General features: G+C 44.0%; 1 protein-coding gene across 1 annotated transcript in view; it reads left to right on the forward strand.

Moving 5' to 3' along the window:
* LOC142209061 (uncharacterized) overlaps nucleotides 1-24,283 on the forward strand; it is a 385,129-nt gene that overhangs the window by 312,874 nt on the left and 47,972 nt on the right. Inside the window, exons 11-18 of the mRNA XM_075278004.1 lie at nucleotides 809-911; nucleotides 1,835-2,028; nucleotides 4,872-4,974; nucleotides 12,735-12,928; nucleotides 14,135-14,228; nucleotides 15,149-15,342; nucleotides 16,238-16,331; nucleotides 16,880-17,073. Of these exons, the coding sequence (XP_075134105.1) occupies nucleotides 809-911; nucleotides 1,835-2,028; nucleotides 4,872-4,974; nucleotides 12,735-12,928; nucleotides 14,135-14,228; nucleotides 15,149-15,342; nucleotides 16,238-16,331; nucleotides 16,880-17,073 (1,170 nt within the window). The remainder of the gene's footprint in view (nucleotides 1-808; nucleotides 912-1,834; nucleotides 2,029-4,871; nucleotides 4,975-12,734; nucleotides 12,929-14,134; nucleotides 14,229-15,148; nucleotides 15,343-16,237; nucleotides 16,332-16,879; nucleotides 17,074-24,283) is intronic.

Below are 24,283 nucleotides of genomic sequence, written 5' to 3' on the forward strand. Positions count from 1 at the left end.
CATGGTGCAGAGTAACAGATCACATGGTGCAGAATAAAAGATCACATGGTGCAGAGTAACAGATCACATGGTGCAGAGTAACAGATCACATGGTGCAGAATAAAAGATCACATGGTACAGGGTAACAGATCACATGGTGCAGAGTAACAGATCACATGGTGCAAATTAACAGATCACATGTTACAGGGTAACAGATCACATGGTGCAGAATAACAAATCACATGGTGCAGAGTAACAGATCAAATGGTGCAGAGTAACAGATCACATGGTGCAGAGTAACAGATCACATGGTGCAGAGTAACAGATCACATGGTGCAGAGTAACAGATCACATGGTGCAAATTAACAGATCACATGGTGCAGGGTAACAGATCACATGGTGTAGAGTAACAGATCACATGGTGCAGAGTATTAGATCACATGGTACAAAGTCTGAGCACTTCAGCACTCTTGAGCACTCTGTCTCTGGAATCAGCCACCAAATCATCAGTCTATTGTTATCTCCATCATTCAAACAGGTTCTCAAAAATTCTCAAAACCTGTCCTTTAGGAAACCTTCTTCTGCGCGGGGAGGGTTAGAGCTGTGCCAGTAGTCCGTGTGGTTCATTTACTCACCGCTTTTTAATGTGTTCAGTATTCCATTCGGGGGTCCTCAAGCAGAGTTCCTGAATGGAAATGTATGGAGTGCGGTGTCAGGGTGATGATCTTGTATTCCAGAGATGGGATTATCCTCCGGGAACACTCAGACAGGCCGGACGCTATACAACACTATGCCATAGCGTATCTATATCACTATCATGTCTTTATAGGCTCTGCAGGACTTGCGGGAAACACTAAAAGAAAAGGAAATGAAAGAATCCGCCATCTTGGCAATGAATAAAACTCTAGAAGAAAAAGACAAAAAATTATCAGGTAAGGACTGAGAATAGCTGATGGGCCCAGACTTATCATGAAGCTCATAGATGCAGAAGTCTTGGAGCTTTATGGCCTAGGTCAGTGATCTCCATCCTGAAATGACACTACAACTCCCATCAGGCTCTGACAGCTACAGACTGGGCTCACCATCAGTGTATGACATGCAGATGACTTATCCTGCTGTGGCACTGATGAGCAAGCTAAGTAATTCATCTCACAAAGTGCAACAACCCTGCGGCTACTGGCAGTACTCCCAAGACCACAGGTAGTGTTACTGATGCCTCCCACATTCTTATTATTAGTACATGCAGTGGTGTGACAGGAACACAAGTGTCTGACCTGTGACATTATATAGTAAAAAGCTGCACCAAGGTCAGTCAGGAATGAGTGAGTAACTAAGGCAGATTTTATGTCTTTTTTTGCCTTAACAATATAAACTAATGCAAAAAACAAAAACAAAATACAAACAAAATGAGATTTGTTACTGAAAAGCTGAGGTGGCCAGTGTATGTGTAACACTACAGTCACAGTACAGTGCCGTGCTTCCCCTTCACTCTGATCATTTCTCTATGTATCTGAATAAAATTAATAAGTCTAATTATTGCAGCGTTCACACTTGCGTCTGCTGTATACCCCGGGGTTTCCATCCGAATCCTCGGACAGACTGTATAGGGGACGGATTGCCGCCCATCAGTTTTAAAATCCATTAATTTGAATGGGTTATTAAAGCAAAAGACCAGTGTCCGTATGTAGCCTCTCCGCTTGTTACTCAGGAACGGTGGGGGCAAGAGAGAAAACCCTAACTGTGCCGGAATCACTGAAGTGGGGGCTATTGACTCTTACTAAGAGCATGGATTGGTGGAGGGGTGAGTGGATAGCAGAGATATTCTAATCACTATAATGTCCATTCACTTCTCCAGAGCAGAGATCCCGGGCAGAAGCTGCAGCACGAGACAAGGAGATCCTGGAAAAGGACAAGATGGAGCTGAGGAAGAACCTGGAGAATGAAAAAGAAAGTTATAAGATAAATCTGGAGACACTGGAGAAGAAAATGGGAGAAGAAGCGAACAAGATGAAGGAAGAAAATGAAAGGCTGGAAAAAGAAAAACTCAAGGTAATGGATCACATGGCACAGACTAACAGATCACATGGTGCAGAGTAACAGAACACATGGTGCAGAGTAACAGATCATATGTTGCAGAATAACAGATCACATGGTGCAGAGCAACCGATCACATGGTGCAGGGTAACAGATCACATGGTGCAGAGCAACCGATCACATGGTGCAGGGTCACAGATCACATGGTGTAGGGTAACAGATCACATGGTGCAGAGTAACAGATCACATGTTGCAGAATAACAGATCACATGGTACAGAGTAACAGATGACATGGTGCATCGTAACAGATCACATGGTGCAGAGTAATGAATCACATGGTGCAGAGTAACAGATCACATGGTGCAGAATAACAGATCACATGGTGCAGAATAACAGATTACATGGTGCAGAATATTAGGTCATATGATGCAGAATAACAGATCACATGGAGCAGAGTAACAGAACACATGTTGCAGAATAACAGATCACATGGTGTAGAGTAACAGATCACATAGTACAGAGTAACAGATCACATGGTGCAGAGTAACAGAACACATGGTGCAGAGTAACAGATCACATGGTGCAGAGTAACAAATCACATGGTGCAGAGTAACAGATCACATGGTGCAGAATAACAGATCACATGGTGCAGAGTAACAGATCACATGGTGCAGAATAACAGAACACATGTTGCAGAATAACAGATCACATGGTGTAGAGTAACAGATCACATAGTACAGAGTAACAGATCACATGGTGCAGAGTAACAGAACACATGGTGCAGAGTAACAGATCACATGTTGCAGAATAACAGATCACATGGTGCAGAGTAACAGATCACACGGTACAGAGTAACAGATCACATAGTACAGAGTAACAGATCACATGGTGCAGAGTAACAGAACACATGGTGCAGAGTAACAGATCACATGGTGCAGAATAACAGATCACATGGTGCAGAATAACAGATCACATGGTGCAGAATAACAGATCACATGGTGCAGAGTAACAGATCACATGGTGCAGAGTAACAGATCACATGGTGCAGAATAACAAATCACATGGTGCAGAGTAACAGATCAAACGGTGCAGAGTAACAGATCACATGGTGCAGAGTAACAGATCACATGGTGCAGAGTAACAGATCACATGGTGCAAATTAACAGATCACATGTTACAGGGTAACAGATCACATGGTGCAGAGTAACAGATCAAATGGTGCAGAGTAACAGATCACATGGTGCAGAGTAACAGATCACATGGTGCAGAGTAACAGATCACATGGTGCAGAGTAACAGATCACATGGTGCAGAATAAAAGATCACATGGTACAGGGTAACAGATCACATGGTGCAGAGTAACAGATCACATGGTGCAGAGTAACAGATCACATGGTGCAGAGTAACAGATCACATGGTGCAGAGTAACAAATCACATGGTGCAGAGTAACAGATCACATGGTGCAGAATAACAGATCACATGGTGCAGAGTAACAGATCACATGGTGCAGCGTAACAGATCACATGGTGCAGCGTAACAGAACACATGGTGCAGAGTAACAGATCATATGTTGCAGAATAACAGATCACATGGTGCAGAATAACAGATCGCATGGTGCAGAGCAACCGATCACATGGTGCAGGGTAACAGATCACATGGTGCAGAGCAACCGATCACATGGTGCAGGGTCACAGATCACATTGTGTAGGGTAACAGATCACATGTTGCAGAATAACAGATCACATGGTACAGAGTAACAGATGACATGGTGCAGAATAACAGATCACATGGTACAGAGTAACAGATGACATGGTGCAGAATATTAGGTCATATGATGCAGAATAACAGATCACATGGTGCAGAGTAACAGAACACATGTTGCAGAATAACAGATCACATGGTGCAGAGTAATGAATCACATGGTGCAGAGTAACAGATCACATGGTGCAGAATAACAGATCACATGGTGCAGAGTAACAGATCACATGGTGCAGAGTAACAGATCACATGGTGCAGAATAAAAGATCACATGGTACAGGGTAACAGATCACATGGTGCAGGGTAACAGATCACATGGTGCAAATTAACAGATCACATGGTGCAGGGTAACAGATCACATGGTGCAGAGTAACAGATCACATGGTGCAGAGTAACAGATCACATGGTGCAGAGTAACAGATCACATGGTGCAGAGTAACAGATCACATGGTGCAGAGTAACAGATCACATGGTGCAGAGTAACAGATCACATGGTGCAGAGTAACAGATCACATGGTGCAGAGTAACAGATCACATGGTGCAGAATAAAAGATCACATGGTACAGGGTAACAGATCACATGGTACAGGGTAACAGATCACATGGTGCAGAGTAACAGATCACATGGTGCAAATTAACAGATCACATGGTGCAGAGTAACAGATCACATGGTGCAGAGTAACAGATCACATGGTGCAGAGTATTAGATCACATGGTACAAAGTCTGAGCACTTCAGCACTCTTGAGCACTCTGTCTCTGGAATCAGCCACCAAATCATCAGTCTATTGTTATCTCCATCATTCAAACAGGTTCTCAAAAATTCTCAAAACCTGTCCTTTAGGAAACCTTCTTCTGCGCGGGGAGGGTTAGAGCTGTGCCAGTAGTCCGTGTGGTTCATTTACTCACCGCTTTTTAATGTGTTCAGTATTCCATTCGGGGGTCCTCAAGCAGAGTTCCTGAATGGAAATGCATGGAGTGCGGTGTCAGGGTGATGATCTTGTATTCCAGAGATGGGATTATCCTCCGGGAACACTCAGACAGGCCGGACGCTATACGACACTATGCCATAGCGTATCTATATCACTATCATGTCTTTATAGGCTCTGCAGGACTTGCGGGAAACACTAAAAGAAAAGGAAATGAAAGAATCCGCCATCTTGGCAATGAATAAAACTCTAGAAGAAAAAGACAAAAAATTGTCAGGTAAGGACTGAGAATAGCTGATGGGCCCAGACTTATCATGAAGCTCATAGATGCAGAAGTCTTGGAGCTTTATGGCCTAGGTCAGTGATCTCCATCCTGAAATGACACTACAACTCCCATCAGGCTCTGACAGCTACAGACTGGGCTCACCATCAGTGTATGAAATGCAGATGACTTATCCTGCTGTGGCACTGATGAGCAAGCTAAGTAATTCATCTCACAAAGTGCAACAAGCCTGAGGCTACTGGCAGTACTCCCAAGACCACAGGTAGTGTTACTGATGCCTCCCACATTCTTATTATTAGTACTTGCAGTGGTGCGACAGGAACACAAATGTCTGACCTGTGACATTATATAGTAAAAAAAATACATGTGATTTTGACAAGAGGCAGGGTGGTGGGGTAGGCTTACTTCTGTCACGGAAAAATTGGAAGACGAAGGAACTAGTAAGGTTCTGAAATGCGTAGCTGTCCATCTTTGTACGCAAAGTATATTCTGTTTCATTACCTTTTGGTAGTCTGTTGAGTTTATTATTTTTTAATGGAACAATAAAAGTTAATTTTTAACCTACCGAAGGCGCTGGATATCTTCCAATTTTTCCGTATTTGCCAGTGGATCAAGGTCCTTCCACATCCGAGCAGCCTATGGAATAGGTGTCGACTATCACAGGGTGAGCTGAATATACATCTATCTTTTGTTACTTCTGTCACAACAGTGCATTTTTTCAGGCCATTCCTCTGGTACCCTCACTCACATTCTCCTCATTTGAAGTCCATGCTATCACACTTTTCCGCCCACTCTCCTTATGTGTAGCTGTGATCTACCGTCCACCTGGCTCACCCTACCAATTTTTGGACCACTTTGCTTCTTGGCTTCCCCACTTTTTATCCAGTGACATTCCTACCCTCATCATGGGTGACTTTAACATCCCTATTGCCCCCCTCACTCCCCAGCTGCCTCACAGTTTCTCTCATTAACCACTTCTCTTGGTCTTTCACAATGTTCTTTTTCTGCCACACATGTAGATGGCAACACAATTGATCTCGTCTTCCATCGACTCCTCACAGTTTCTAAATTTACTAACTCTGCTCTGCCGCTCTGAGAATAACCTTCTATCTCTCACCATCAGTGCCCTCTCCCCTTCACAAGATACCCCTACCCAACACACATATAGGAACTTACGTACTATCGACACCCAGCACCTCTCAGATACTCTACAGTCCTCTCTGTCCCCCATCTCCTCAATCTCCTGTCCCAATCTGGCCACCAGTCACTATAATGAAACCCTTAAAAATGCATTGGACGAGGTGGCTCCCCCCTCCACTCGTAAAGTCCCACATAGGAGGCAGCAGCCCTGGCACACGCCACAGACACGATTTCTTCAGCGGTGCTTTAGGTGTGCCGAACGTCTCTGGAGAAAATCATGTTCACCTGCAGATTTCCTCCACTTCAAATTTATGCTTAAAACATACAGTTCTGCCCTTCACCTCGCCAAACAAGACTATTTCACCACCCTCATCTCTTCTCTCTCCAGCAACCCTGAAAGGTTTTTTGAAACTTTTCACTCCTTACTCACACCCAAGGTGCAGACGCCATTCTCAGTGCTGATGACCTGGCCATGTATTTCCATGATAAAATTGATAAGATCCGTCAGGAAATAACTGCCCAAGCTCCAGGTGGCATTGATCCCATCACCCACCATAGTACTGATCCCACCACCTACCATAGTACTGATCCCATCACCTACCATAGTACTGATCCCATCACCTACCATAGTACTGATCCCCTCACCTACCATAGTACTGATCCCCTCACCTACCATAGTACTGATCCCCTCACCTACCATAGTACTGATCTCCTCACCTACCATAGTACTGATCCCATCACCTACCATAGTACCGATCCCCCCCTCACCTACCATAGTACTGATCCCCTCACCTACCATAGTACTGATCTCCTCACCTACCATAGTACTGATCTCCTCACCTACCATAGCACTGATCCCACCACCTACCATAGTACTGACCCCCTCACCTACCATAGTACTGATCCCATCACCTACCATAGTACTGACCCCCTCACCTACCATAGTACTGACCCCCTCACCTACCATAGTACTGATCCCACCACCTACCATAGTACTGACCCCCTCACCTACCATAGTACTGACCCCCTCACCTACCATAGTACTGATCCCCACACCTACCATAGTACTGATCCTCTCACCTACCATAGTACTGACCCCCTCACCTACCATAGTACTGACCCCCTCACCTACCATAGTACTGACCCCCTCACCTACCATAGTACTGATCCCACCACCTACCATAGTACTGATCCCATCACCTACCATAGTACTGATCCCCTCACCTACCATAGTACTGATCCCCTCACCTACCATAGTACTGATCCCCTCACCTACCATAGTACTGATCCCATCACCTACCATAGTACCGATCCCCCCCTAACCTACCATAGTACTGACCCCCTCACCTACCATAGTACTGACCCCCTCACCTACCATAGTACTGATCCCACCACCTACCATAGTACTGATCCCATCACCTACCATAGTACTGATCCCATCACCTACCATAGTACTGATCTCCTCACCTACCATAGTACTGATCTCATTACCTACCATAGTACTGATCCCCACACCTACCATAGTACTGATCCCATCACCTACCATAGTACCGATCCCCCCCTCACCTACCATAGTACTGATCCCATTACCTACCATAGTACTGATCTCCTCACCTACCATAGTACTGATCTCCTCACCTACCATAGTACTGATCTCATTACCTACCATAGTACTGATCCCCACACCTACCATAGTACTGATCCCATCACCTACCATAGTACCGATCCCCCTCTCACCTACCATAGTACTGATCCTCTCACCTACCATAGTACTGATCCCCTCACCTACCATAGTACTGATCCCATCACCTACCATAGTACTGATCCCATCACCTACCATAGTACTGATCCCATCACCTACCATAGTACTGATCCCATTACCTACCATAGTACTGATCTCCTCACCTACCATAGTACTGATCTCCTCACCTACCATAGTACTGATCTCATTACCTACCATAGTACTGATCCCATCACCTACCATAGTACTGATCCCATCACCTACCATAGTACTGATCCCATCACCTACCATAGTACTGATCCAATCACCTACCATAGTACTGATCCCCTCACCTACCATAGTACTGATCCCATCACCTACCATAGTACTGATCCCATCACCTACCATAGTACTGATCCCCTCACCTACCATAGTACTGATCTCCTCACCTACCATAGTACTGATCCCCACACCTACCATAGTACTGACCCCCTCACCTACCATAGTACTGATCCCATCACCTACCATAGTACTGATCCCCTCACCTACCATAGTACTGATCCCCACACCTACCATAGTACTGATCCCATCACCTACCATAGTACTGATCCCATCACCTACCATAGTACTGATCCCCACACCTACCATAGTACTGATCCCATCACCTACCATAGTACTGATCCCATCACCTACCATAGTACTGATCCCATCACCTACCATAGTACTGATCCCATCACCTACCATAGTACTGATCCCATCACCTACCATAGTACTGATCTCCTCACCTACCATAGTACTGATCTCCTCACCTACCATAGTACTGATCTCATTACCTACCATAGTACTGATCCCCACACCTACCATAGTACTGATCTCCTCACCTACCATAGTACTGATCTCCTCACCTACCATAGTACTGATCCCATCACCTACCATAGTACTGATCCCATCACCTACCATAGTACTGATCCCATCACCTACCATAGTACCGATCCCCCCCTCACCTACCATAGTACTGATCCTCTCACCTACCATAGTACTGACCCCCTCACCTACCATAGTACTGATCCCACCACCTACCATAGTACTGATCCCATCACCTACCATAGTACTGATCCCATCACCTACCATAGTACTGATCCCATTACCTACCATAGTACTGATCTCCTCACCTACCATAGTACTGATCTCCTCACCTACCATATTACTGATCTCATTACCTACCATAGTACTGATCTCCTCACCTACCATAGTACTGATCCCATCACCTACCATAGTACTGATCCCATCACCTACCATAGTACTGATCCCATTACCTACCATAGTACTGATCTCCTCACCTACCATAGTACTGATCCCATCACCTACCATAGTACTGACCCCCTCACCTACCATAGTACTGATCCCATCACCTACCATAGTACTGAACCCCTCACCTACCATAGTACTGATCCCACCACCTACCATAGTACTGATCCCCTCACCTACCATAGTACTGATCCCACCACCTACCATAGTACTGATCCCATCACCTACCATAGTACTGATCCCCACACCTACCATAGTACTGATCCCATTACCTACCATAGTACTGATCCCATTACCTACCATAGTACTGATCCCATTACCTACCATAGTACTGATCCCATTACCTACCATAGCACTGATCCCACCACCTACCATAGTACTGATCCCATCACCTGCCATAGTACTGATCCCATCACCTAGCATAGTACTGATCCCATCACCTACCATAGTACCGATCCCCCCCCTCACCTACCATAGTACTGATCCCCTCACCTACCATAGTACTGATCCCATCACCTACCATAGTACTGATCCCATTACCTACCATAGTACTGATCCCATTACCTACCATAGTACTGATCCCATTACCTACCATAGTACTGATCCCATTACCTACCATAGTACTGATCCCATCACCTACCATAGTACTGATCCCATTACCTACCATAGTACTGATCCCATCACCTACCATAGTACTGATCCCATTACCTACCATAGTACTGATCCCATTACCTACCATAGTACTGATCCCATTACCTACCATAGTACTGATCCCATTACCTACCATAGTACTGATCCCATCACCTACCATAGTACTGATCCCATCACCTACCATAGTACTGATCCCATCACCTACCATAGTACTGATCCCATCACCTACCATAGTACTGATCCCATCACCTACCATAGTACTGATCCCCTCACCTACCATAGTACTGATCCCCTCACCTACCATAGTACTGATCTCCTCACCTACCATAGTACTGATCCCATCACCTACCATAGTACTGATCCCCACACCTACCATAGTACTGATCCCATCACCTACCATAGTACTGATCCCCTCACCTACCATAGTACTGATCCCCACACCTACCATAGTTCTGATCCCATCACCTACCATAGTACTGATCCCCTCACCTACCATAGTACTGATCCCCACACCTACCATAGTTCTGATCCCATCACCTACCATAGTACTGATCTCCTCACCAGCCGCACTTCGGACTGTCCATTCTCATCTTTTGAACCTGTTACAGAAGAGGAAGTCTCCCAGCTACTTTCTTCATCTCGCCCTACAAACTGCAGTAGTGACCCCTTCCTCTCACACCTTCTCCAATCTCTGTCGCCTGCTGTCACGACTTACCTTACTAAAATATTTAACCTCTCTCTTCTGGAATCTTCCCATCCTCCTTCAAGCATGCTGTTATAACCCGTCCTGTTCTGCTAACTATCGACCTGTCTCTAACCTCCCCTTCATCTCTAAACTCTTGGAACGCCTGGTCTATTCTCGTTTAATCCACTATCTCTCTGCTAACTCTCTGCTTGACCCCTTACAATCTGGTTTCCGCGCTCTGCACTCTACTGAAACAGCTCTCACAAAAGCCTCCAATGATCTCCTAATGGCTAAATCCAATGGTGACTTCTCTCTTCTTATTCTTCTGGACCTCTCTGCAGCTTTTGACACTGCTGACCATCATCTCCTCCTCACTATGCTCCGCTCAGTCGGCCTCAATGACACTGCGCTCTCCTGGTTCTCCTCTTATCTCTCAGGCCGCACTTTCAGTGTATCATTTGCGGGCTCTGTTTCCTCTCCTCTTTCCCTTGCTGTTGGGGTTCCTCAGGGCTCGGTCCTCGGCCCCCTGCTCTTTTCTCTCTACACAGCCCCCATTGGACAAACCATCACCAGATTTGGCTTCAGGTCCCATCTTTATGCTGATGACACCCAATTATACACATCTTCCCGTGACATCACCCCTGCACTCATACAGAACACCAGTGACTGTCTCTCTGCTGTCTCTAATATCATGTCCTCGCTCTATCTGACACTAAATCTCTCTAAGACTGAACTACTACTGTTTCCACCATCTAATAGATCTGTCCCTGATATATCCATTGCAGTCTCAGGCCTTACTATAACTCCTAGGCAGCATGCCCGCTGCCTCGGGGTCATGTGTGACGCAGACCTTTCCTTCACCCCTCATATTGAATCACTCGCACGTTCATGTCACCTCCACCTCAAAAACATCTCCAGAATACACCCTTTCCTTACCAGAGATACACTAAAGACACTTATTGTCTCTCTGATTCATTCTCGCCTTGACTACTGTAATTCCTTACTAATCCGTCTTCCCTTCACTAAACTCTCCCCTCTACAATCTATTCTGAATGCAGCGGCCAGGCTCATCTATCAGGCTAGACGCTACATCGAGGCCTCCAGTCTGTGCCGGTCACTACTGCGAGGCCACCGGTCTGTGCCGGTCACTACTGCGAGGCCACCGGTCTGTGCCGGTCACTACTGCGAGGCCACCGGTCTGTGCCGGTCACTACAGCGAGGCCACCGGTCTGTGCCGGTCACTACAGCGAGGCCTCCGGTCTGTGCCGGTCACTACAGCGAGGCCTCCGGTCTGTGCCGGTCACTACAGCGAGGCCTCCGGTCTGTGCCGGTCACTACAGCGAGGCCTCCGGTCTGTACCGGTCACTACATTGGCTGCCTATTCATTATAGAATAAAATATAAAGTTCTCCCCTCCCCCACAAGGCTCTCCATAATGCCGCACCTCCATACATTTCCTCCCTCATCTCTGTCTACCGCCCAACCCGTGTTCTCCGCTCACTCAATGACCTAACTTCCATCCTCTATTATCAGAACCTCCCCCGCTCGTATACAAGACTTCTCCCGAGCTGCACCACTTCTCTGGAATGCTCTACCCCGGACAATCAGAGTAACTCCCAATTTCTACAGCTTCAAACGTGAACTAAAGACGCATCTTATCAGACCGGCCGATCACAATGTCTAACGTAAACCCTTCCCCCTCCTCTGTCCCCGCCCCCACATTACCCCACATGATATGAGGCCATCTCAGGGTAACTTTATAGGTCCAAGCTCCATCCACATGTTACAGGACACGACTGGTGAAGGCTCCTACAGTTTTATGTTTGTGTAATGACAGTCACCTCTATTACAGAAGTGTCTGACCCCTGTATAAGCAATGCCGCCCCTGCTACGTCTTGTCACCCCCTCTACCTCATAGATTGTAAGCTCTTGTGAGCAGGGCCCTCAGTCCCATTGTGTGAAATGATTTTCTGTGTAATGTATCTGTCTGTATTTGAACCCTACAAATTGTACAGCGCTGCGGAATATGTTGGCGCTATATAAATAAAATGTATTATTATTATTATTGTTATTATTATTATTATTACTACTTGTTACTCAGGAACGGTGGGAACGAGAGAGAGAAAATTCCAACTGTGCCGGAATCACTGGAGTGGGGACTATTGACTCTTACTACGAGCTTGGATTGGTGGAGGGGGTGAGGGGATAGCAGAGATATTCTAATCACTATAATGTCCATTCACTTCTCCAGAGCAGAGATCCCGGGCAGAAGCTGCAGCACGAGACAAGGAGATCCTGGAAAAGGACAAGATGGAGCTGAGGAAGAAACTGGAGAATAAAAAGGAAAGTTATAAGATAAATCTGGAGACACTGGAGAAGAAAATGGGAGAAGAAACAAACAAGATGAAGGAAGAAAATGAAAGGCTGAAAAAAGAGAAACTGAAGGTAACAGATCACATGGTGCAGGGTAACAGATCACATGGTGCAGGGTAACAGATCACATGGTGCAGAGTAACAGATCACATGGTGCAGAGTAGCAGATCACATGGTGCAGAGTAACAGATCACATGGTGCAGAGTAACAGATCACATGGTGCAGAGTAACAGATCACATGGTGCAGGGTAACAGATCACATGGTACAGGGTAACAGATCACGTGGTACAGAGTAACAGATCACGTGGTACAGAGTAACAGATCACATGGCGCAGAGTAACAGATCACATGGTGCAGGGTAACAGATCACATGGTACAGAGTAACAGATCACATGGTGCAGGGTAACGGTAACAGATCACATGGTGCAGGGTAACAGATCACATGGTGCAGAGTAACAGATCACATGTGCAGGGTAACAGATCACATGGTACAGAGTAACAGATCACATGGTGCAGGGTAACAGATCACATGGTGCAGGGTAACAGATCACATGTGCAGGGTAACAGATCACATGTGCAGGGTAACAGATCACATGTGCAGGGTAACAGATCACATGGTGCAGGGTAACAGATCACATGGTGCAGGGTAACAGATCACATGGTACAGAGTAACAGATCACATGGTGCAGGGTAACAAATCACATGGTGCAGGGTAACAGATCACATGTGCAGGGTAACAGATCACATGTGCAGGGTAACAGATCACATGTGCAGGGTAACAGATCACATGGTGCAGGGTAACAGATCACATGGTGCAGAGTAACAGATCACATGTGCAGGGTAACAGATCACATGGTGCAGGGTAACAGATCACATGGTGCAGAGTAACAGATCACATGGTGCAGGGTAACAGATCACATGGTGCAGAGTAACAGATCACATGGTGCAGGGTAACAGAAGTATTGTATATACAACAAATATTCATTAGTAAGAACCAGAAACAAGTCTGAGCACTTCAGGAGGAGAACTCTGTCTCTGGAATCAGCCAATTTGAAATGTTGGATAATCCCTTTAAGAGGATTTGTTATTGCTGGAATATATTTGTTTAGTTTCATTGTATTTCTATTGCAAAATTTACACAGAAAGTTTTTCACTTTTTTTTTTATTTTTTTTTTTATTGGGGAATGTTCTCCTTAATGTGCACTAGATCAGAGTGTAAGCTCCCACCTGCTGCCATAGCGTATCTATATCACTATCACTTCTCTATCTGCTCTGCAGGACTTGCGGGAAATACTAAAAGAAAAGGAAATGAAAGAATCCGCCATCTTGGCAATGAATAAAACTCTAGAAGAAAAAGACAAAAAATTGTCAGGTAAGGACTGAGAATAGCTGATGGGCCCAGACTTATCATGAAGCTCATAGATGCAGAAGGCTTGGAGCTTTATGGCCTAGGTCAGTGATCTCCATCCTGAAATGACACTACAACTCCCATCAGGCTCTGACAGCTACAGACTGGGCTCACCATCAGTGTATGACATGCAGATGACTTATCCTGCTGTGGCACTGATGAGCAAGCTAAGTAATTCATCTCACAAAGTGCAACAAGCCTGAGGCTACTGGCAGTACTCCCAAGACCACAGGTAGTGTTACTGATGCCTCCCACATTCTTATTATTAGTACATGCAGTGGTGTGACAGGAACACAAGTGTCTGACCTGTGACATTATATAGTAAAAAGCTGCACCAAGGTCAGTCAGGAATGAGTGAGTAACTAAGGCAGATTTTATGTCTTTTTTTGCATTAACAATATAAACTAATGCAAAAAAAAAAAAATACAAACAAAATGAGATTTGTTACTGAAAAGCTGAGGTGGCCAGTGTATGTGTAACACTACAGTCACAGTGCAGTGCCGCGCTTCCCCTTCACTCTGATCATTTCTCTATGTATCTGAATAAAATTAATAAGTCTAATTATTGCAGCGTTCACACTTGCGTCTGCTGTATACCCCGGGGTTTCCATCCGAATCCTCGGACAGACTGTATAGGGGACGGATTGCCGCCCATTAGTTTTAAAATCCATTAATTTGAATGGGTTATTAAAGCAAAAGACCAGTGTCCGTATGTAGCCTCTCCGCTTGTTACTCAGGAACGGTGGGGGCAAGAGAGAAAATTCCAACTGTTCCGGAATCACTGGAGTGGGGTCTACTGACTCTTACTAAGAGCTTGGATTAGTGGAGGGGGTGAGTGGATAGCAGAGATATTCTAATCACTATAATGTCCATTCACTTCTCCAGAGCAGAGATCCCGGGCAGAAGCTGCAGCACGAGACAAGGAGATCCTGGAAAAGGACAAGATGGAGCTGAGGAAGAACCTGGAGAACGAAAAAGAAAGTTATAAGATAAATCTGGAGACACTGGAGAAGAAAATGGGAGAAGAAGCGAACAAGATGAAGGAAGAAAATGAAAGGCTGAAAAAAGAAAAACTCAAGGTAATGGATCACATGGCACAGACTAACAGATCACATGGTGCAGAGTAACAGATCACATGGTGCAGAGTAACAGATCACATGGTGCAGCGTAACAGATCACATGGTGCAGCGTAACAGATCACATGGTGCAGCGTAACAGATCACATGGTGCAGCGTAACAGATCACATGGTGCAGAGTAACAGATCACATGGTGCAGGGTAACAGATCACATGGTACAGAGTAACAGATCACATGGTGCAGGGTAACAGATCACATGGTACAGAGTAACAGATCACATGGTGCAGGGTAACAGATTACATAGTACAGGGTAACAGATCACATGGTGCAGGGTAACAGATCACATGGTGCAGAGTAACAGATCACATGGTGCAGGGTAACAGATCACATGGTGCAGAGTAACAGATCACATGGTGCAGGGTAACAGATCACATGGTGCAGGGTAACAGATCACATGGTGCAGGGTAACAGATCACATGGTGCAGGGTAACAGATCACATGGTGCAGGGTAACAGATCACATGGTGCAGGGTAACAGATCACATGGTGCAGAGTAACAGATCACATGGTGCAGGGTAACAGAAGTATTGTATATACAACAAATATTCATTAGTAAGAACCAGAAACAAGTCTGAGCACTTCAGGAGGAGAACTCTGTCTCTGGAATCAGCCAATTTGAAATGTTGGATAATCCCTTTAAGAGGATTTTTTATTGCTGGAATATATTTGTTTAGTTTCATTGTATTTTTATTGCAAAATTTACACAGAAAAAGTTTTTCACTTTTTTTTTTTTTTTATTAGGGAATGTTCTCCTTAATGTGCACTAGATCAGAGTGTAAGCTCCCACCTGCTGCCATAGCGTATCTATATCACTGTCACTGCTCTATCTGCTCTGCAGGACTTGCGGGAAATACTAAAAGAAAAGGAAATGAAAGAATCCGCCATCTTGGCAATGAATAAAACTCTAGAAGAAAAAGACAAAAAATTGTCAGGTAAGGACTGAGAATAGCTGATGGGCCCAGACTTATCATGAAGCTCATAGATGCAGAAGGCTTGGAGCTTTATGGCCTAGGTCAGTGATCTCCATCCTGAAATGACACTACAACTCCCATCAGGCTCTGACAGCTACAGACTGGGCTCACCATCAGTGTATGACATGCAGATGACTTATCCTGCTGTGGCACTGATGAGCAAGCTAAGTAATTCATCTCACAAAGTGCAACAAGCCTGAGGCTACTGGCAGTACTCCCAAGACCACAGGTAGTGTTACTGATGCCTCCCACATTCTTATTATTAGTACTTGCAGTGGTGCGACATGAACACAAATGTCTGACCTGTGAAATTATATAGTAAAAAAACTGCATGTGATTTACCTGTACTTGTTACTCAGGAACAGTGGGAACGAGAGAGAGAAAATTCCAACTGTGCCGGAATCACTGGAGTGGGGGCTATTGACTCTTACTACGAGCTTGGATTAGTGGAGGGGGTGAGGGGATAGCAGAAATATTCTAATCACTATAATGTCCATTCACTTCTCCAGAGCAGAGATCCCGGGCAGAAGCTGCAGCACGAGACAAGGAGATCCTGGAAAAGGACAAGATGGAGCTGAGGAAGAAACTGGAGAATGAAAAAGAAAGTTATAAGATAAATCTGGAGACACTGGAGAAGAAAATGAACAAAGAAACAAACAAGATGAAGGAAGAAAATGAAAGGCTGATAAAAGAGAATCTCAAGGTAACGGATCACATAGTGCAGGGTAACAGATCACATGGTGCAGGGTAACAGATCACATGGTGCAGGGTAACAGATCACATGGTGCAGGGTAACAGATCACATGGTGCAGGGTAACAGATTACATGGTGCAGAGTAACAGATCACATGGTGCAGGGTAACAGATCACATGGTGCAGGGTAACAGATCACATGGTGCAGGGTAACAGATCACATGGTGCAGGGTAACAGATCACATGGTGCAGGGTAACAGATCACATGGTGAAGAGTAACAGATCACATTGTGCAGAATAACAGATCACATGGTGCAGAGTAACAGATTGCATGGTGCAGGGTATTAGATCACATGGTGAAGAGTAACAGATCACATTGTGCAGAATAACATATCACATGGTGCAGGGTAATAGATCACATGGTACAGGGTAATAGATCACATGGTGCAGGGTAATAGATCACATGGTGCAGGGTAACAGATTACATGGTGCAGAGTAACAGATCACATGGTGCAGGGTAACAGATCACATGGTGCAGGGTAACAGATCACATGGTGCAGGGTAACAGATCACATGGTGCAGGGTAACAGATCACATGGTGAAGAGTAACAGATCACATTGTGCAGAATAACAGATCACATGGTGCAGAGTAACAGATTGCATGGTGCAGGGTATTAGATCACATGGTGAAGAGTAACAGATCACATTGTGCAGAATAACATATCACATGGTGCAGGGTAATAGATCACATGGTACAGGGTAATAGATCACATGGTGCAGGGTAATAGATCACATGATGCAGGGTAATAGATCACATGGTACAGGGTAATAGATCACATGGTACAGGGTAATAGATCACATGGTGCAGGGTAACAGATCACATGGTGCAGGGTAACAGATCACATGGTGCAGGGTAACAGATCACATGGTGCAGGGTAATAGATCACATGGTACAGGGTAATAGATCACATGGTACAGGGTAATAGATCACATGGTGCAGGGTAATAGATCACATGGTACAGGGTAATAGATCACATGGTGCAGGGTAATAGATCACTTGGTACAGGGTAATAGATCACATGGTACAGGGTAATAGATCACATGGTACAGGGTAATAGATCACATGGTACAGGGTAATAGATCACATGGTACAGGGTAATAGATCACATGGTACAGGGTAATAGATCACATGGTACAGGGTAATAGATCACATGGTACAGGGTAATAGATCACATGGTACAGGGTAATAGATCACATGGTACAGGGTAACAGATCACATGGTGCAGGGTAACAGATCACATGATGCAGGGTAACAGATCACATGGTGCAGGGTAATAGATCACATGGTGCAGGGTAATAGATCACATGGTGCAGGGTAATAGATCACATGGTACAGGGTAATAGATCACATGGTACAGGGTAATAGATCACATGGTGCAGGGTAATAGATCACATGGTACAGGGTAATAGATCACATGGTGCAGGGTAATAGATCACTTGGTACAGGGTAATAGATCACATGGTACAGGGTAATAGATCACATGGTACAGGGTAATAGATGTTATCTCCATCATTCAAACAGTTTCTCAAAAATTCTTAAAACTCCTTTGGGAAAACCTGTTATGAGTGGGAGAGGGTGAGAGCTGTGCCAGTAATGGAGACTGCTAGTAGAGGCTGTTAGGAGAGACAGTGTTGAGCGCACAGGTGTAGCAGAGTTGAGTGTGCGCTGAGCTCTGCTGCACCCAAGATGTAGCAGAGTTGAGTGTGCGCTGAGCTCTGCTACACCAGAGTATCTTGGGTGTAGCAGAGCTCAGCGCACGGCCAGCTCTGCTACACCTGTACGCTCAACACTGCTACATCTGAGATCGGACCACAATGGAGACTGCTGTGGACCGTTCTTAGACTCCACCTCCTCTGGAAGAACCAGCATTGATTGGCCAAATGCTGTACTCTGTATGGCATTCGGCCAATCAACGATGGTCAATGCAATCCTATGGGATAAAGTCAGCTCCCGCATATCACAAGCTGACAGGGATCCCAACGAGATAGTGGCATAATACAGGTACTTGGGCTTGTTAGATGCCCCCAGACATGCTTCCCCTGCTGTCCCAGTTACATTGCAGAGCTGTTGGCATCATTTGCTGGGGTGTCATCGTGGACTTGGTGACTCTCCTGAGGTGAATGGTGGGATCCCCTGAAACGAAGCATTTTTCCCCATGGACTATAATGGGGTTCCATATTTGTTCGAACGGTTGAATATTGAGATGGTATTTGGAACGAATAACGAACATTGAATATTTTACTGTTCGCTCATCTCTACTAACACTAACTAACACTAACTGACACTAACTAACACTGATACTAATGAGTCCATTAAATGGATCAGTGTAACGGACACATTAGCATCAGTTAGTGCCGGTTATTTAGTGTCTGTTATGATAGGTATCCATGTATTTATTTTTTATGGACACTATCATAATGGATATCCAACAGTAGTGTGAACTCTGCCTAATTGGGATAACATTCCCCCTAATTCTATAAAACCTCTTGTTATAACAAATATTCTCAAATCTCACATCAATGGATCTAATACATAACTTATTCAGAGATAATAGAGATGAGTGAGTAGTAGCCGATCTAATACCTCCCCTGCATAGTTATTGGTGTAAAAAAGCACCAGGGAAAGTGGGAATTGAATATTTACTGCGTTTAACCCCTTGGTGTTGGACCGATTACACCAATAACTATGCAGGGGAGGTATTAGATCATCTACTACTCACTCATCTCTATTCAAAGACACTACTTCATGGACCCCTATATAGTCACTATCTATATGGGGTGAGGTTTCTATAGATTCCCCTGAATAATCACAAAGAGGAGACCTTTTCTCTTTTCTCGCTTTGAGACCTAACGATACTGAGCAGAATATTTGTATCCTCGCAGGTTAATACAGCGCTGAATACAGACACAAGCACAATAACACATCATGTCAGAAATACATATGTATACAGCTTATTGCTGAGGCCCCACGTTACGGAAATGCAGCTTTTTTTAGTTGCAGATTTTGTTACGGTTTTTTGAGCCAAAGCCAAGATTGGAATAAGCAGAAGGGGGAAGTAGAAGAACTCTCTCTAGGTTTCCCTTTCCTTTTGTAGCCATTCTTGGCTTTGGTTCAAAAAACTGCAACAACATTTGCAACTATAAAAGCTACATTTCTGCAACGTCGGAGACACAGCTATATTTGTTGCAGATTTTGTTGCATTTTTTTTTAACGAAACCTAGTAGTGGCTATAGAAGGAATGTGAAATATAAAGGAAGCATTTATACTTCTGGTATAGTCTGGTGCTATGTTTGCCCTTCTCTCCTGTCATCCAGCATGTCTCACCTGACCCCGTGTTCCATCTTCCTTCCACAGGTATATTTCTCCCATTTGGACTCAACATCTAAACGCCGTCCTGCTTCAATCATTCGCCTCTGCCTGCTGTTACTATCAATCATTTATTATTTGGAATTAATATAATAATGTTCAGCACCATGGGTATAATATAATAATGTATAGAGTACCATGGGACTAATGGTGTTATATATATATATATATATATATATATATATATATATATATATATATATATATGACTAGTAGAATCCCCGGCGGGAAAATATGTTACATTGTTGGTTATGCTAAGGGGTCACACTGTAATTGACATTCTCAGAGCTACAGGAAATGGTTTTTCCACTTTAAATTTTATTTTGGCATTTTCCTAATTTGTCGTAACATTGATGTGAACAACTTTTTTTTTTTTTTTCGTTTCAACATTTTTATTGATTGTATATATTCAATACATATTATGTGGTATAAACTATTACAGCTATTTTTTTTCAAAAATTAAAATGGATGCCCCTTACACAAACATATAAAACATTTACACCAGGGGTGTAACTACCAGGGTAGCCCGGGACATTAGGGGGCGACAGCCACTACCACTGTGTGTGTACGTGTGTGATCCATGTGTATATGTGCGTGTGTGCATGCACGTGTTTATGGTCTGTGTATATGTATATATGTGTGTGATCCATGTGTATGTATGCATGTGTGGTCCGTGTATATCTATGCGTGTACAGTGCTGGCCAAAAGTATTGGCCCCCCTGCAATTCTGTCAGATAATACTCGTGTTCTTCCAGATAATGATTACAATCACAAATTCTTTGGTATTTTCTTCATTTAATTTGTCTTCAATGGAAAACCACAAAAAGAATTGTCAAAAAGCCAAATTGGATATAATTCCACACCAAACATAAAAAAGGGGGTGGACAAAAGTATTGGCACTGTTTGAAAAATCTGGTGATGCTTCTCTAATTTGTGTAATTAAAGGGGTTGTCCCATCACAGGTCATCACACTGGCCACAGGCAGGATCTCCAGGCACAACAATAGGCACAATAGCTTCCATTGGAAGAGTACTGCAAGTTTCAAGTCCTTGACAAGTAGTTATTCATAGGGTAATGTCCCTTGAGTAGTAGAGTGATACGACTGAGAAAAAGAAGAGAAAGCTCAGGTTGAGCAGGGGATGCAGTAACAGGCAGCCACTCCAGCGGCTGAAAACGACATGACATATATGGTGAAAGCTATGTAGACAATAGAACATAAGATAAGATAATCCTTTAATAGTCCCACAATGGGTATATTCAGTGATACAGTTTCATAGATGGTACAGTAGTATATAACAAGAGAGAGACACATACAAGCTCATGGCAGATCGAGAAATCCTAGGAATCAGAGCAACTAAAAAGAAAGAAACACAGACACACTGCAGGATCATTTAGTTCTCTGTGCGGAGTGATGTTAATAATACAGCCCGGCCGTGGTTGGAGGACACAAGGAGGGGGCACAGCATGTAGATATAACAGGCAGAAATGTTTTTGCAGAGGTGGGGACATAGTCAGCTATCACGATAACATGTGGCAGTTCCATTGGTAGGTGGTGAGATCTCCTGCTCACAGCTGATAGTTCGGTATCTTGTATCAGCGCTATTGTCCATTAACCACAAAAAATGCCCCAAATGTCCTTCATCACAAGCCCTCCTCCTCCTCTTCCTCTTCCTCCTCTTCCTCCTCTTCCTCTTCCTCCTTCTCCTCCTCCTCTTCCTCCTCCTCCTCCTTTCTTCTTACCACTGTGTTCTACTGCCCAAAGACGTCTGAAGCCATCCAGGTATACATGGTGCTGCTCTCTTGCCAAGCTTCCATAACTCCTGGGGTAGGTGGGTGATGGTTCCCAGGCTGTAACAGAGTCCCACGTGTCCACAGTGATAGAGAGAAATATCAGTCAGCTGTAGCATCTTTACACATCAGCAATAGACTCCAAATATCATCTCCTTGAGAGAAGAAGTCCACACTTCCATGCAGGTTTCTCCTCCATGCCACATGGTGAAACATGCTGTCCTTAGCTCCTGGGGGGATGGTAACAGGCACATGTGCAAACAAGAAAACTTCAGCTGATTCAGGTCTTGAGTCATTGTCCATGCTTAACAATAGAAACAAAATGAAAAAAAAAAATACTCCACAGGGTCTTCCATTCGATTTATAGCTGCTAATTCATAGTGCTAGGTTACTTGGTTAGAGGATTCTTGAAGATACAGACAAAAAGAGTGAAAAGGAAAGATAAAGGTTACACTCAGCTTGGAGCTCTGTATCGAGGCAGCCACTCAAGGCAGCGCCATGATAGGAGGAGAACATAGATCACATACACAGTGAAAGTTAGACAGACTATATAGGCAAAAGAACATAAACCACATATCAGAGGGTGAACGCTATACAGACCATATATACAATGTAACATAGACCACATATACAGTAAAAGGAATTTCACATTTTGTTTCATCTGATCACAGAACAGTTTTCCATTTTTCCTCAGTCCATTTTAAGTCTGGCTCCGAGAAGAAGGTGACATTTTGAAATGTGGCTTCTTCTTTGCTTGCTACAGCTTTAACTTGCATTTGTAGATTTCGTGGCAAACTGTTCACAAGCAATGCTTTCTGGAATATTCCTGAGCCTTTTCATTGATTTACATTACCCATTCATGCCTGGTATCACCTGGTATCACTGCAGTGCCGTCTGAGGGTTCAGAGATCACAAGCCTCCAGTATTGACCGTCGACCTTGTCCCTTGTGCGCATGGATTTCTCCAGATACTGATTCATTTTATGTACTGTAGATTGGAGATTACTGTTCTCCAATTTTTAGATGTGTTTTTTCGCAGTTTTGTGAATCTCTGATTGTCTTTGCTTCTCACCGTTACTGAGAATGGAGGGTCCCAGTACACGGCCCCAGGACACTTCACTTACTACATTAGTCTCTTTTGAGAATGACCCATTTATGACTATTCTTTGGTTATCCAATTACAAATGCTACAATCTAAACCAACAAACCTTAACGTATCAATAACTGCAAGAGACAGTCTCAAATGCATCAGAAAATCCAAGTATAGGACTTCTTCTAGCCACTCCTTGTCCAGCTTCCTGATTACCTAAAAGGCATGCAAATTGGTTTGACATCATAAAGCCATGATGGTTTCTGTGGTGATTATTTTATTATGTAACATACTGGTCAATATCAGTGGGTTTTGCTAACATTCATTTTCCAACAATTTTGGATCATTACTTCAGTCAGTCAGGATAAGACATTAATGATGAAATCTACAGACAGTCAGGATAAGATATTAGTGATGAGATCTTCAGTCAGGATAAGACATTAGTGAGGAAATATTCAGTCAGGATAAATCATTAGTGATGACATCTACAGTCAGTCTGGATAAGACATTAGTGATGAGATCTACAGTCAGTCAGGATAAGACATTAGTGATGAGATCTAAAGTCAGTCAGAATAAGACATTAGTGATGAGATCTACAGTCAGTCAGAATAAGACATTAGTGATGACATCTACAGTCAGTCAGGATAAGACATTAGTGATGACATCTACAGTCAGTCAGGATAAGACATTAGTGATTAAATCTTCGGTCAGTCAAAATAAGACAATAGTGATGACATCTACAGTCAGTCAGGATAAGACATTAGTGATTAAATCTTCAGTCAGTCAGAATAAGACATTAGTGATGACATCTACAGTCAGTCAGGATAAGACATTAGTGATGAGATCTACAGTCAGTCTGGATACGACATTAGTGATGAGATCTACAGTCAGTCAGGATAAGACATTAGTGATGAAAT

Source organism: Leptodactylus fuscus, chromosome 6 (assembly GCF_031893055.1).
Source record: "Leptodactylus fuscus isolate aLepFus1 chromosome 6, aLepFus1.hap2, whole genome shotgun sequence".
Taxonomy (NCBI): domain Eukaryota; kingdom Metazoa; phylum Chordata; class Amphibia; order Anura; family Leptodactylidae; genus Leptodactylus; species Leptodactylus fuscus.